The sequence below is a fragment of the Maniola jurtina genome, chromosome 15, assembly GCF_905333055.1.
Source record: "Maniola jurtina chromosome 15, ilManJurt1.1, whole genome shotgun sequence".
Taxonomy (NCBI): Eukaryota; Metazoa; Arthropoda; class Insecta; order Lepidoptera; family Nymphalidae; genus Maniola; species Maniola jurtina.
This window is the reverse complement of record NC_060043.1, coordinates 430,519-445,884: the sequence shown is the minus strand read 5'-3', so window position 1 is coordinate 445,884 and position 15,366 is coordinate 430,519. Positions and strand designations below refer to the sequence as shown.

At 40.8% G+C, this 15,366-nt stretch overlaps 1 protein-coding gene across 1 annotated transcript; it reads right to left on the bottom strand.

Annotated features, from left to right (window-relative positions):
* Positions 1-1,240: 1,240 nt before the first annotated feature.
* Positions 1,241-15,234, bottom strand: LOC123872843 (GATOR complex protein WDR24). Its single transcript, XM_045917424.1, has 17 exons — positions 14,879-15,234; positions 14,682-14,798; positions 14,083-14,198; positions 12,869-12,975; positions 12,315-12,528; positions 9,479-9,567; positions 8,828-8,987; positions 7,464-7,633; positions 6,888-7,107; positions 5,935-6,062; positions 5,104-5,234; positions 4,362-4,532; positions 3,782-3,924; positions 3,104-3,294; positions 2,836-2,938; positions 2,257-2,418; positions 1,241-1,933 (listed from the first exon to the last, which is right to left on the bottom strand). The coding sequence occupies exons 1-17, from the start codon at positions 14,976-14,978 to the stop codon at positions 1,805-1,807; spliced, it is 2,451 nt and encodes an 816-aa protein (XP_045773380.1). The 5' UTR covers positions 14,979-15,234; the 3' UTR covers positions 1,241-1,804.
* Positions 15,235-15,366: the final 132 nt, after the last annotated feature.

The window sequence follows — 15,366 nt, the reverse complement described above, 5'->3', positions numbered from 1 at the left end:
AAAAGATTATTTTTAAGTTTATTAGGTAGTTATGTATATAAGCTAAATACTATTGATATTACTAATTTTATTTTTATAGGTATCTACTTATCTCTCTCATAGCAACTACTGCAATACTGACTTTGTTTTCCTTTCAGTTAGAATAAAAAATATATAAAATGAAGTACAATGTTAAAACTGGTTCTAAGATTGAGATCTATAGAGCGCACTTTGACTTTGCTGAGACTTAAGTTTCAGTTAAAACGAGACAGATTTATGCCAGCGATATAACGCTGACATAAATCTGTGATAACCTAGTGATATAAAGCTGTGATAGCCTAGTGGTTAGAACGTCCGCCTCCTAATCGGATATCGGGGTTCGATCCCGGGCACGCACCACTAACTTTTCAGTTATGTGCGTTTTAAGCAATTAAATATCACTTGCCTTAACGGTGAAGGAAAACAACGCGAGGAAACCTGCATACCTGAGAGTTCTCCATGTTCTCAAAGGTGTGTGAAGTCTGCCAATCCGCATTGGGCCAGCGTGGCAGACTATGGCCTAAACCCTTCTCATTCTGAGACGAGACCCGTACTCAGTAGTGAGGCAGAAATGGGCTGATGATATAACGCTGTCTCGTTTTTCACCAATGTCAAAATCAAAATGCGCTCTATAGATCTCTCTTATAACTAAGGGTTCGTTCAGACAGACCGGCATGGAGAAAATCGGACAGTTTTTCTCACATACTAGAAGACCGGAGTCGACCGGCAGCTGCAGCCTGAAAGAGCACACAAACAGCCAGAATGAACCTTATTACAATGTCCTAAAACTCGATTTTAAATATCAAATTTTTCCCTGTTCTCCGTCCCGGTCTATTTGAAGGGACCTTTAATAAAAGACATCGGTTGTCTGACAGACTATTCACTGCCATTTTCTACCTGCATATCTATTTCAAAATGACACATTCATGATAGAGTATCGTCACCTTAGTAGTCATAGATAAGGTATTTTAGTAACCTATCTTTGAAATCAAAGAAAATTTAGAAACGAAGAAAATAGAGTCAAATTGCATCTATGTGTCTTTTCTAAAATGTTTCAAAATATTCAATACTTTATAACTCCAAATTGGTAAAGATTTATTAGGAAGTTTAGAATAAACATTGCAGTATTTTAGAAAAGACGCTTTGTTGCGACTGGTCAATACGTCTTGAGCCTTACTGACTGACTGACTGAGGAAAGAATGATATAATTGTTTTATTTTTGTATGACTGACTGAGGGTGATATAAGCTGCAAATAGTATGTAAAATGTATATTATGTATCTATTAATCCTTAGTTTTTGTACCTTTATTAGGTAACTTATTTATAAAACAAATTGTATCAGTATTATAATTATACCTATTGAAGGATTGAATAATGTAATGAATAATAGTTTAAGAGTAAATAAAAACGCCTGTAATATATAATATGTTTTTATTTATAAAAATACAATAAAGGTATGCAACAAATTATTATAATTCAGTCATAAATTAGTAAAATATACAAGTTTTTTTTACATATTTTACAGTAATTAAATTCATAAAATAATATCACGGTATTTAAATGACTTGGTGGTGTGGATTTCAAGTCATATTAAATGACTTGATTGTGTGGATTACATTTTTTTTTTTAATACCAAGGAACCCTTTGCTGCACTAGGATAAAAAATCCCATGTTTGTGTCAAAGATGCAATGCAAGTCAACTTTGTATTGTTGTAGTAGTATTGATTTTGTAGTGTACAATAAAAGTATATTCATTGATTCATTCATTGAAAGTGGGTGGTGGGTCTCAGCCGAGTTGGCAGGCGTGCCCGCAGCCCGCAGGGCAGAGATGGTGCTTCTCCGCCCACGCGCGCATGTGCTGCAGGTGTCCGCCGTGCGCGCAGCCCTGGCACCACGCGTACAGTCCGCGCACCGCCTGCGGACAGCGAAACATTACGAGCTGGCTCAGGGACGCGAACCAAGAGCCTCATTGATCTAGTTCACTTGTACGCACTGATATGGACATATATCAGTTACCACCCTACTGGCAAAGCCGTGCTGCCAAGCGATTTAGTGTTCCGGTACGATGCCGTGTAGAAACCAAAGGAGGATGGATTTACTGAAAACTGCTACACCCCTTCCAGGTTAATTCGCTTCCATCTTAGACTGCATCATCACTTACCACCAGGTGAGATTGCAGACAAGGGCTAACTTGTATCTGAATAAAAAAAACACCCCGCCGCCGGAACGCCAGCTTACCTGATGGCACACGGCGCAGAGGTCGGGGGGCGCACGCGGGCTGCACGCGTCGCACGCGGCGCGCGGGCGCGTGCGGCGCCCGCAGCGTCCGCAGCACGCGGTCACTGTGGTGGACTGCTGGGATAAGCTCCACACGCTGTTCAACCATGCGCAGCGGATCACCTGAATACCATTTAAGAAATGACAAAAAAACCCGCTTCTGACAGAAAACTCAACATGGTAAAAAAATACACTAATGTCATGATGAAGAAAGAAGAAAAAGTTTGTGTGTGTCTGGCTGTCTGTCTGTTCAATAGCTGTATTTCGCATATCGTTGATCCCGAGTTTAAACCTATCGTTGATATCGATTCTTTACCGCGGCGCGCAGTGAGCGGAGTCCCTATGAAAAAGGACCAAGATGGGTTCGAAACTAGTCTGACTTACATTGACTAAATACATGAGTATATATATTACATTCTATACTTAAAATGGAATTCACTCACGATAGTTTAAACATTAAAATCATTGATCCCATTATGTACTCATGAGTTTCAATGTTTAGTCACTATTTAGATGAAAAATGAGGTATTTAGAACTTACCTCGGTAGCGACGTTCCACAGTTTGTGTCTCTGCAATAACTCAATGTATCCCAGCAGCCACTGCTCCTGCAGGCTCTCATCGATGTAGGGGAATAGGTCGTTCCTGGCAAAATAATGAAAACAAATGCCAAAAATTAATCTTTAAATCAAAGTCAAAGGAATTTACCTCCAAACAACTCGCGGGGTACGGGGTACGAGATTTTTATGATCTTTCATATAAACACATTATATTTTCTACCACACTAGAAGCTTCATTTCAGCTGTTTACCTGTGGTCCTGTAATGCCAGACATACAACAGCCGCGGTCTGCACGTCTCCCAGATCCGCGTGGCTCTTCAGCGCCGCGACCAGCAGCGGCGCCGCGTCCAGGGCGTTCCGCGAGCCCCTCGTCGCGCCCTCCCGCACGCACAGCGAATCTCTCTCCCCCACCTCCGCTGATTCCACGCCTTCTCCATCCCCCTGCGTTTGAAAGCATGCATGAGTCGCTCACGAAACCATGCTATAGTTCAAGTTAATATACACCTCAACCGGCCAAGTGAGAGTCAGACTCGCGCACCGAGGGTTCTGTACTCGGGTATTTTTTCCCACATTTTGCACGATTAATCAAAAACTATTATGCATAAAAATCTGTTTTGGAATGTACAGGTAAAGCCCTTTCATATAATACCCCACGTGGTACAGTTATCTTACTGTGAAAAATGAAAATCGTTTTTTTTTTACTTTTTTTTGTGATGTAGCCAAAAATTCACGGTTTTCGGATTTTTCCTTTACTTGTGCTATAAGACCTACCTAGTACTGCCAAATTTCACGATTCTAGGTCAGCGGGAAGTACCCAATAGGTTTTCTTGACAAACACGACGAACAGACAGACAACAAAATGTAAGGATTCCGTTTTTTCTTTTGAGGTATGGAACCCTAAAAAACGCGTGTTGCCAGAATCACTCACCGAACTACAGTTTTGGCTGCTGGATCTCCTTAGAGTAGGCGATATGGGTGGCGGTGCGTAGCCCGAGCCCGAGCCGGAGCCCGACGAACCATCGGGCGACGAGGCCCCTGCTTGCGTCGTCGAATTACGCACCGTGGATACATCTGGAAAGAATTATAGTCTTTTTTAAACTATACAGCGTGTTTTATTTAACTTGGCATATCCAAAACCACAGGCCATACGGGGAAACTGTATTAGGGATCTTTAGGTCTTATTTAGTGAATTTTTCGGTCAAGTGTGAGCTGTCCATAAAAATAAATGAAATTGACTTTTTTAAAATGCCGATCGACTCAATTCTATGTAAGGATTTTATTTAAAAAAAAAATCGGGACAGTAATCTAAGTAAATGTTTTTTCAAACAAACTACGACAAAGGCGTCGCAAGTCGTATACACACACTAACTCAAAAGTTTTAGTCCTTTTTAGTCTTCTCACTGTGTCTGTTACGTCGAGTAGCTGGATTGCCTCAACGTTAACGTGGTGGTGAAGCCTTCGATCGTGGCTTTAATTTGACGACGATGACGACACAAGAGACAACGTACCATTCCCCTCTATGTCCTGGTCGTGGGTGTGCGGATGTGGCGCGTGCGCGGCGAGCGGCGCGAGGGGCGCGGGCGGCGCGCGCAGCGGGAACGCCTCGTCGGGCAGCGTCCAGTCGGCCGCGTCCACGTCCACGTAGTGCGCCGATGCGGCCGACACCCAGCCGCCGCCCTCTGGCCGAATGAAATCCATACTTAATATTATAAATGCGAAAGTGTGTTTGTCTGTCTGTCTGTCTGCTACATTTTCATGGCCCAACCGCTGAACCGATTTTAATGTTTGGTACAGACTTGTGATTCATCTCGGGGAAGGACATAGGCTACTTTTTATCCCCGAAAAATCGAAGAGTTCCTACGGGATTTTTAAAAACGGGAATCCACGCGGACGAAGCCGCGGGCATCCTCTAGTTAAATTTAAAGCCTTTTTTAAATGCGAAAGTGTGTCTGTCTGTTTGCTAGCTTTTCACGGCCAAACAGTTCAACCGATTTTGATGAAGTTTGGTACAGAGTAAGCTTACATCCCGGGGACGGACATAGGCTACTTTTTATCCCAAAATCATAGAGTTCCCACAGGATTCTTAAAGGCCCATCCGCTTAACCAATTTGTATGAAATACAGAGGTAGCTTGCGTCCCGGGAATTAACTTAGGCAACTTTTTATCCCGGAAAATCAAAGTGTTCCCATGGGACGAAAACCTTAATGCAGGCAAAGTCGCGGGCATAAGTTAGTGGTATATAATGCTCACCGTCATCCCGTTTCGCGAACTTGGCGGGCGGGATGTAGATGCTGTGCGTGGGCAGTCCTAACACTCCACTGTTTTTGTGCGAGCGGTTCTCCCACTCTTCCACTTCCTCCATCGGCTCTTCCTCCACCACACTGAAGATAAGATAACGTAAATAGAACTGTCTTTCAAGACTCTTTTTTCTCAGGAACGAGAAGTTAATATAGTAAAAGAGTGGTAGTCAGAAGTATTTTAGAAAATACTTTTTTTTTTTTGAAAATTTGCCTATGTCAAAAATAAATTATTTCTGAGTGATTATCAAATCAATCAATCAAACTTCCAAAATACGTCAAATATACGTTTTTTGTTAGTTTTAAGAGTAATAACCATTAATTGTTGCTTAAACTAAAAAAACACATCAAATCATTATGACGTCATATTATGCCAGTATTTCATTGAAGCTCACATACTAAGCGTGTCTTTTGACGTTCGATAAAAATAAACTGATTTGACTAATCGTCAAACACCTGCAGCTCGATTGCGGTGGAATGACAGCTACAATGTCCGATCGCAATCACTCTTGAGTGGTTGACGTTTGCTCACTATTGTCTACAGTGTATTGTTGCAACAAGAATAGCATAAGTTTAGCCAATAACAACAATTGCGATTGTAATAATGATTGAAGCCGGTTTTATGAGATCGAGCTACACGTCTCCTCTGAGTATGAGAAGGGTTTGAGTATAGTCCACCACGCTGCATCAGGTTTTACGGAATCGAGCGATTATTTAATGAAGTTGGTAATAATTAGATAAGTCTCAAAATCGAAAGGATTTTTGCGTGTTAGTTATTGCGTACCTGTACGGCGGTAGTGGCGGCGCGGGGTCGGCGCGGGGCGGGGGTGCGCGCGGCGGGGGAGGTGCGGGCGCGTTGGGCACGGCGCGCGCGCTGTACACGCTGCGGACCACCTCCCACACGTGGCTCACCTATGAACCAATCATCATGATCAGCCTAGGATGGGCCCACTATTGAGCACGAGTCTCCACCCAGGATGAGAAGGCCATAGGTCATAGTCCGTACACTGGCCAAGTGCGGATTGGTAGACTATATACACCATTGGGAACAAGATGGAGAACTCTCAGGCTTAGGTTTAGGTATATTTAATTACTTGAAACGCGCATAACTTCAAAAAGTTAGAGAGCCCGGGATTGAACCCCGGACCTCGCAGATAGAAGGCGGACGTCTTAACCAAGTTCCACTAAGCTATCGTTTTCTATGAATTAATGGCACTTGTCAAAAATTAACTTTTCAGGTCAAACCAGAGATATATCTAGCGAAGATTCCACAATCGCTGCAGTGTAACAAAATTGGAGTCCCTTAAGCGTGGACAAAACATGAAAAGAATTTTTCACGCGCGGAATATGGTTTTCCTGAACTACCCAAAAGCGGCTTTATTACTTAGCCTATCATAAAAACTTAAATTATTATATTCTACCAACTCACCATGCATCGCTAATGTACCCTCGCCACTCTTGCATCATATCCTGACAGTAGTCTTTTTAGCTAGTACATGTAGAACATGTAACCTGATGCGGTATTTTTTGGCACATTACACTGTCCCTGCAGTCCGAGCGTCTCACTTTCTCCAACACAGCACTCACCATATACCGCTGATGTTCCCTCGTCAATTTAACGTTATACTCCGTCAGCACGTGAAGGGGATGTCCTTTGATACGGCACTCCTTCGCACAGGCCGTACTGCACTCTCAGGGGAGATTGGGGAGGGTCTCGCATCCTCCTAACATACACACCATATACCGCTGATGTTCCCTCGCCACTTTAGCGTTATGTTCCGCTAACACGTGAGGGGGATGTCCCCTGATGCGGTACTCCTTAGCGCAGGCCAGTACTGCACTGTCAGGGGAGACCGGGGTGTGTCGGGCTAGTGAAGATGAGGCACCGCCGGGGAAGGCTCGTTCTAGAGCTGCTTGCGCTGCTGCGCTTAGGGAGCCTGCTGTGGGTTGCTTGCGACTGGAAAAAAAGGCAAAATAAATGCTTTAATGACAACCTAGCACTGCAAGGAACCAAAAGCTTAATTTGCTGGCACTTAACCTAGCACTGAATAGATAGAGTTAGAGATGGGTAATCCTAAGTCTCTATCATTACTGGTGAAATATACGAAAGGGACATTTTTAGCATGTTCAATAACCACCTCTTGACGATTTTTAGTGGCGATTAATCAAAGCTTTACAAAATTTTCTTTCCTCGCTTTTTCAACTTTCAAATTAAAGGGAAATTGTTTACTAGACTTGGCAACTATTGAACAGCCAGGGTAGGTGATGATCGATGAGTTGGAATTACCCCAGAGCCCGCATAGCTTCACTTACCCCAAGCCGGGAACATGTCGCTCAGCAGGTTGGGGAGTGTGAGCGGGCAGGGGACACTCGGGCACCGCGTGAGCTAACTCGCCGCGGGCAGACACGCACACGCTCTGCGGGTTGGCCCACAACACTGGGTGTGCTGCCTCGTTGAATTTGTGCCGGTATAAACTGCAATCCTGTCATAAAAAAGTTTGCGTGTAATCTTTTTGAAGCAAAACTAATCCACTTTCTAGCAGGCTCTGACATACCGCTATATCAGTGGGACCTCATCGATTATAACATATAAGTTTTTTCTTATTTTATCAATTGCTTGATGATGCCCGCGACTTCATCCGCGTGGATTTAGGTTTTTAAAAATCCCGTGGGACCTCTTTGAATATCCGGGATAAAAAGCTATAAAGGCTATGTCTGTCCCCGGGATGTCAGCTAATTCTGTACAAAATTTCATCAAAATCGGTTAATATATCGGTATAATCGGTTGGGTAGTGAAAAGTTAGCAGACACACAGACAGACAGATAGACACACTTTAGCATTTATAAGATTAGTATGGATTATGAAAACTACAATTTAAGAAATAAAAAGGGCAAAACACTCGGATTATAAGTAGGGATGGTATTCAAATGTAAATTGGTGTTAGGACATAAAAGTCTTCCTGTACATAATGTTATCATGATTTAAAAATAGAACACTTAAACTGAAACGTGCGTCGTTTTAGCTAGTTCTACGCCACGTGTAGCTGCAACATTGTTGCGCGAATCTCTTCCTCGCGACAGGTTTATATTTGGTTCACGTGTGTGAGGGTCGATGACTTTTATCATTATTGAACTGCCTTAGCTCTTCGAAGTTTTCAAAGCAGAATGACAGGTCATGTTTGTAGTATTAGGTCCCGTTTGTAACAACATCCCGGTTTCAACTTTCGGGTTGGGTCAACAAAGTTTTTAAGATACCCACTATAGATAGTTATGTTTCTACGCACTAAAACCCCCTTGTGGCCATCCTCGGCGCATATTTCCGAAACTCGTTCTTGCTGCTTAAATACAGTGGTATTTTCACTCAACACAAAGCCTATATTGGCTCCCCAGTGATACTCGCTGAAGTGGGTGGCCTCTTGAATTCGCAGTAAGCTGGGCTGGTTGAACTGATGGGGAGGGGAGCTGCATCAGTGGTCTTACGGACTATGGACAGCTTTGTCCAAAGGAGTGTGGGTTTAATGAAAACTGTCATACCCCTTCCAGGTTAGCCAGCTTTCATCTTAGACTGAATCATCACTTACCACCAGGTGAGATTGCAGTCAAGGGCTAAATGGATCTGAATAAAAAAAAATGTGGGAAAACCCCAGGAATGAAAGAGAAGAGATGATAATGTTTACCCGGCTGGTGGAGAGGAAGGCGTGCGGCGAGGCCTGCCACGCGATGGCGGTGGTGACGTCGCGGTGCTCCGCGAACGTGGCGAGCGGCACGTGCGGCCGACGCACGTCCCACACGTGCACCGCGCAGTCCAGCACCAGCGCGCACGACGCCACTTGGAACCTTTGACACAGAAATAAATAAATGAATCTTTATCAACTAACAAAACATAGTGCTTACAAGCTTTAGTGTGAGGCCCTGCCTCCTCATGAAGTGAACTGTGTTTCAGGAGGTAGTCTAGTCTTCCCATACCTAACATATTGTAACAACATACAACCACTTATTATTAAATTGATTTGAGCAAACGTTACTGGAAACCGCTACATCTGCCCTCAGAATAACCACAGTCTAACTCTTCTTCAAAACTGAGGATTAGACAAACTAGAAACCGTAATAGGCTCGCAACTCCTGCGCTCCACCTCAGGAAAGTGGGAAAGTCATTTGTTAGAAAGGGTGTCATTTTAGAGGAAATATCTAAAATGTCTAGATTTTCGCGTCCAAGGTCACAGATTGAACTGAAGCAATATCGACCGTTTTGAATGGTTGCTTTGAAAACCTGTACCTATGAAACGTAGGCAAATGTCGAATTATCTGTGACAATTTAAGTTACTTACTTCTTCTGAGGTCGCCATTTCACATGTCCAACGGATGCTATCGTATAGATAGTGTGCTCTAAGTTAGGCCTCGCATGGATGTCCCAAACCTGGAACAAATTATGCTCTTTCAAAACTTATGTTCTACAATAATCGAAATCCTGTGCATAGTAGCGGGCAGAAAGTATTGTACATCGACCTGGTGAAATCGGCACCTCGTAGCGCTTTGTCTTTGTCACGTATACCTATGTGACGTTTTGTCGGTCTCAACGACAGAGACAATGATCTACGAAACCGCTATCTCTTTCTAAAGATCGACGTACAATATTTCCTGCCGGGTACTGTATTTTGTTTGGTGAAATCTTCAGCACTCCTTAGGTACCTACTTCCTGGTAAAAAAAATCATCTAAGATGTATTTACCTATTTCATTGAATGATGCCCGCGACTAAGTCCACGTGGATTTAAGTATTCAAAAATCTCGTAGAAACTCTACGTAACGTCCAAATTAGATTTTAGATTTAAGTTTTTGAATATACCGTGGGAACTCTTTGATTTTCCGGGATAAAAGTAGCCTATGGTTTAGGATGCAAGCTATGTTAGTTAAACGAATGGTCCATGAAAGCTGGCAGGCAGACAGACACACTTTCGCATTTATAATATCAGTGTGGATTTTCAAAAAATCCTTGCTTAGAGTCTATGTTATAGGGGAAATCTGCATTTTAAGTAAGTAACTAAAATCTAAAGTAAAAGAATAGTTATTTTGTACCGTCGGCGTCGCGTCGATAGGTATTAGAATAAACAAAAGTATATTTTTGGCACTAATAGGTATGCATAGCATGTTGAACCAGTAGAGATAAACATATTGCGTCATTATACACTGAGAGATGATGCATGGATCCTAGGACGGTATGATCCGATTGTACAAAGGTAACGGAGGAACCAGCAAGGTCGATACAATCTCAGTCGTTGCGATTGGCTGAATTTTGGTATTTTTGCTGCAACAATGTATTTTAGCCAATAGTGAGAGAGTGGCAGTTGGCAGCCAACGAGAGATGATTGTAATCGTCACACTGTAGCTTTCATTTTGCCGCAATCGATCCCCTGGTTAAAAAGTATACCTACCACGTTGTCCATGTTCACTAGTAACCTATTTTCGTTTAACGTTGATTTTAATAGGACCCTTTCTATTTTTTCTACGAGAATTATTACAAATTAGATTTAGAGTAAGTATGTTTAGTATGAGATTTCATATCTCCCCAACGTTCATAGTATTCGAGCATAAAACACCTCAGCGTTATAGTAAACTAAATCTTAACTTCCTTGTTTTATAGCTCAGGATCGCTCATACCTGCATATTTTATAGTCAGCGCTTCAAGCGAAATTTTTGCAAAATTTAAATCGGCAATAGTGAATTTTTTTTTGAGTTCAAATCAAGTAGGTAACTTTAGGTCCATTTTAGTTTGACGTAATTGTATTTCTACTCACGAAAATTATCAACATTTGTGAGATGTAAAATCTTAATATACTTAAGTTTAAATCTATAGAGCGCACTTTGACTTTGCTTAGACTTAAGTTTCAGTTATAACAAGACAGATTTATGGCAGCGGTTTAGCGCTGTCTCGTTTTAAGTGTCTTTAGTCTGAGCAAAGGTAATGTGCGCTCTGTAGATCTCAGTCTAAGCACATAGATTTTTTGGCCAGCTCCGGGCCTACACTATCATACCTACAGCACGTGCGCGCCGTCAGACGACGTTATCTGCGACCTACTTCGCAACTACCCACAATAGCACAATAGATACTCTCGACACGTGTGGCTCTAGCACTTTGGCTACTTTGTATGCTCTACAGTTACACGGGTCTCTGTGCTGTTCTTTAGATGGTAGGTAAACATTGATCACCAGATGATACCCGCGACCTTTTCTGCGTGGATTTAAATGTCGTTCCGTACCCGGAGGGCGCCAACGGAACCCTACTACTAAGCCTCCGCTGTCCGTCCGTCTGTCCAATCTCGTGAACCATAATAGGTAAATATGTATCTAGTTGACATTTTCATAGACTGTGTTTTTCTATTGCCGCTATAATAATAAATAATAAGAATTTCAAAATAGTGTTATTTCTTATACGAAATGTGTAAGTCCGACTCGCACTTGACCGATTTTTAAAATCCCGTGGGAACTCTTTGAGTATTCGGGATAACACATCTTTAGGTCTATCTATATCCATGCAAAAAATCAAATGCGTTGCTCCGTTGCGGCATGATTTCAAGACAAACTAACAAACACACTGACTCGGTCAGTATGCTAATCTGTTTATATTAGAGATAATATCGACGAAAAATAGGCATTAGGCACAATTATATTTGTTCAGTCTAAATTTATGCATTCATACAAAACAAGTCGTTAAATTATCATTAATTTTATTATTGCTATCTAACCCGGAAGATAATGATCAAATAACATTTAAGTCACTTGCAGAGTTTTCATAAGTGCAAGGTTAATGGTATGGGAAATAATTTTTTGTCCACTCAAATAAAAAAGATTTTAAATCTATTGATAGAACGTTACTTTGCGGAAATCCATAATATTATACCTACAAACCTGATGATGAAAACTAAGAACCATGATATAGGAACCTAAAACTTAAATCGCTATAGTCTGTCAAAACGGACAAATCTGTGTGGTACAAGGACAACATGCGATATGCATGGTCAGCCAAGGCACATAGGGATGCCAGTTTCAGGCGAACACAAGGCCAGAGTGTGCAGTGAATTGATGCAGGGCTCTTTCGTGGCGTCTCGCGTTCTTCGAAGTGTCTCGTGGCCACAGCTGGACAGTACCGCTTGCAGTGGGTGTAATACCTTTATAGTCTTGTCCCGCGATGCCGTGGCCAGCCAAGGCACGTCGGGATGCCAGTCGCAGGCGAACACAGGGCCGGAGTGTGCTGTGAACTGATGTAGAGCCCTTTCATGGCGTCTCGCATCCCACAGCTGGACAGTGCCGTTTTCTGACACGGCCGCGAAAACGTGCGCTTGGTGCGGACTGAATTGGACGTCGCGAATTGATTCCGTGTTGCTGGATGGACACCATATAACATTTAAATTTTTACAGTTAACTCTAAGTTAACTCTGAGCAAAATAAAAGGACACTATGCCCAAAACATAGTAAGTACACAATATCAACATCTTACTAACACTATGGGTCAAACGACGTTATACTCGTCCAGTCTCTCGTATCGCCGCGTTAGTATCAGCCTGTGGGCCCATAGAGTTTGTACCGGATTTGGCGGCATGACGAGACTCTCATCAGTGCAGATGGGCCCAAGGTAAATTTTATCATTAATTAAAAAGCTCTCTAGCTTGTATCTTTACAAAATCGATAAAATCATTTACTGAAAAATTAAGAAAGTACTTACCTAATAAAAGTTCTTGCAACTTCCTTCATACGAAGATCGAAGCATTTCATCATCCCATCTTGAGATCCTGATATAAGCAGTGCTGGCTCTGTCAGGTGGAAACTGACCTGGTAAAATAAGTTAGGGAAGGAACTCAAAAATAGAGATATATGCATTCAGCCTAAATATTCTATGAAGTAAGATTTTTGAATTTACAAGTATCTCTATATTATGGATTCATAGATTTGGAAAATTCACACTAGCTAAGTAGAAAACAGCAATGTGTTTCGTTGTCTTCTACAGAATCAGAGTATGTAGGTCTATGTCAAGCGTCTAAGGAGGCGGTATACCTACGTAATTTGCTAGGTGAGTTCCTCTTAGTAAATGATGATTGTTTAATTAGTCCAGTTGTGGTGTATAATGACAATCAATCTTGTCATAAAATAGCAAACAATAAGATGAATCACAACAGAACTAAGCATATTGATATTAAGTATCATTATATAAGAGAGGCTATAGCAAATAATTTAGTTAAAATTGAATATATGCCAACTGAAAAAATGGTGGCAGATATTTTAACAAAATGTTTACATGGTCCTAAAATGAAACATTTTTTATCAGAGTTATGTCTGAAGATATTTGATTAAGGGGGCATAGGGCATAATATTGTAATTGGAATATTATGAGCTTGCCGTAGAACTGGTTTATAGTTTAATTTATTTTGTAATCAAATATTTTCGACAGTTTTATTTCTTTTATCTGATTGACAGAAAATTGTAAAGGCGTGTTTATATTACAATGTAATAGATTGAGGGCGCGATGTAAGGGCGTGTTTATATTACACTGTAATAAGTTAAGGGCATACTATGTCAGTTGCGATGTAATGGATTAAGGGCGCGTATTGGAACATAATATATGTAATCTCATTACATCAAGAAAAACTTAAGACAAAAATAATGTTCTATTTTTGTAGGATGTTTTTCTGTCATTCGATATTCGAGATTCGATGTTTCGTTCCACATGATTGTCGTAAAAAAGTATGTCTTCTTGTAAACATTAAATTATAATTATTAATATAATAAAGATTGAGTTTGTGGGCGGAATAAGATTTTATTATTTTGTCTTAAGTTTTTCTTGATGTAATGAGATTACATATATTATGTTCCAATAACTATAAAGAAACTCGGTAGTCTCTTTTAAAAATGACTTTAATAAAAGTTTAATCTTTGATTTACCTTATTAACAGTTCTCTTGTGGTCAGAGAACACATGTTCTTGCTTGGAGCGCCCTGAGCGGCCGAGGTTCCACACAACCACTGCCCCGTTGGTAGCTGCAGTTGCTAGAGTGTTTTCTACAACAAAAAAATACAGTTTTCAAAGACTTCGAAAAAGTTTTTTAGTTTATAGACTAGCTGTTAGCTGCAATACTGGCAAGTGTGATGCGGCATAAGATTGAGCATGCTTGCCTAGATGGTGCCTAATGACTGTTTTAAGACTTAAGTTGTTACAGACTTAAAGGTACATTTAAAAGCGAAAAACTGGTGCCAGAAGGATGTTCCATATGTATGGTGACCACAACAACTCTGCCAAGAGTTTTGCAATGAAGAACAATAAAACCAGATAAATATCTCCAAAAGGAAGTATACATGAGTAGATGATATATTTTAATCCATCCATTTCAATACTAATATGCAAAAAGTGTGTCCATCTGTCTGAAGATAGGACACTTTTTACCCCAGAAACATAGCACAGAAATTCAAAGATTTCCCACATTTTTTTAAATCTAAATGAATGCGGAAGTTGTGGTAGCAACTGGTATAAAGTAGAAAACTTACCTTCAATAGTACTCCAAGCAACATCAATAGATGAAAAGTTTAAATTTAAATTTTTTCCCACACGCAAGTTGCACACTTCCGAAAAATCATTTTCGCCGATCGAGAACACCTTGAACACTGCCAAAAAAATAATATCATACATTTTACCAAAATAGTAGAAAAAAATAAAAACATTATTTTGTTTTTTTTTTAATTACCATTTCTCCCGGCAATTACTACTTGTGTACAGTCCTTATTCAAAGCCAATGCATTCGCAGGGCCTTCCTGGGATACGCAGATAGTGTTTGAGGGTATCATTTTAGTTAATTTTATAGGTAATAATTAATTATTCGTAAATAATAAGATTCTCTTTATGAGTTCGACTTGCATTGTTTCTGATTTAAATACCTCACGCACGACTGTATAGCGCTAACACTAGTAGGTAGTAACATAATAGAACATGAATTAATTATAGTATTATCGCTACAGTAGTATTTAGATCAATATTTAGTATTTATTTACATTAAATCTTGCGGCACAAATAAGACAAAGCATGTTTTGATTTTACCTTAACGTCAACCGTCAACCTTCAATGTCATATGCCATGCGCAAATGTCATTATCAAAATATGTACACGCTACATTTTACGCTGCTAAGAGGAAGGCAGATTTGGATATGCGCATTTCCTTAATTTCCGTCTAACTGC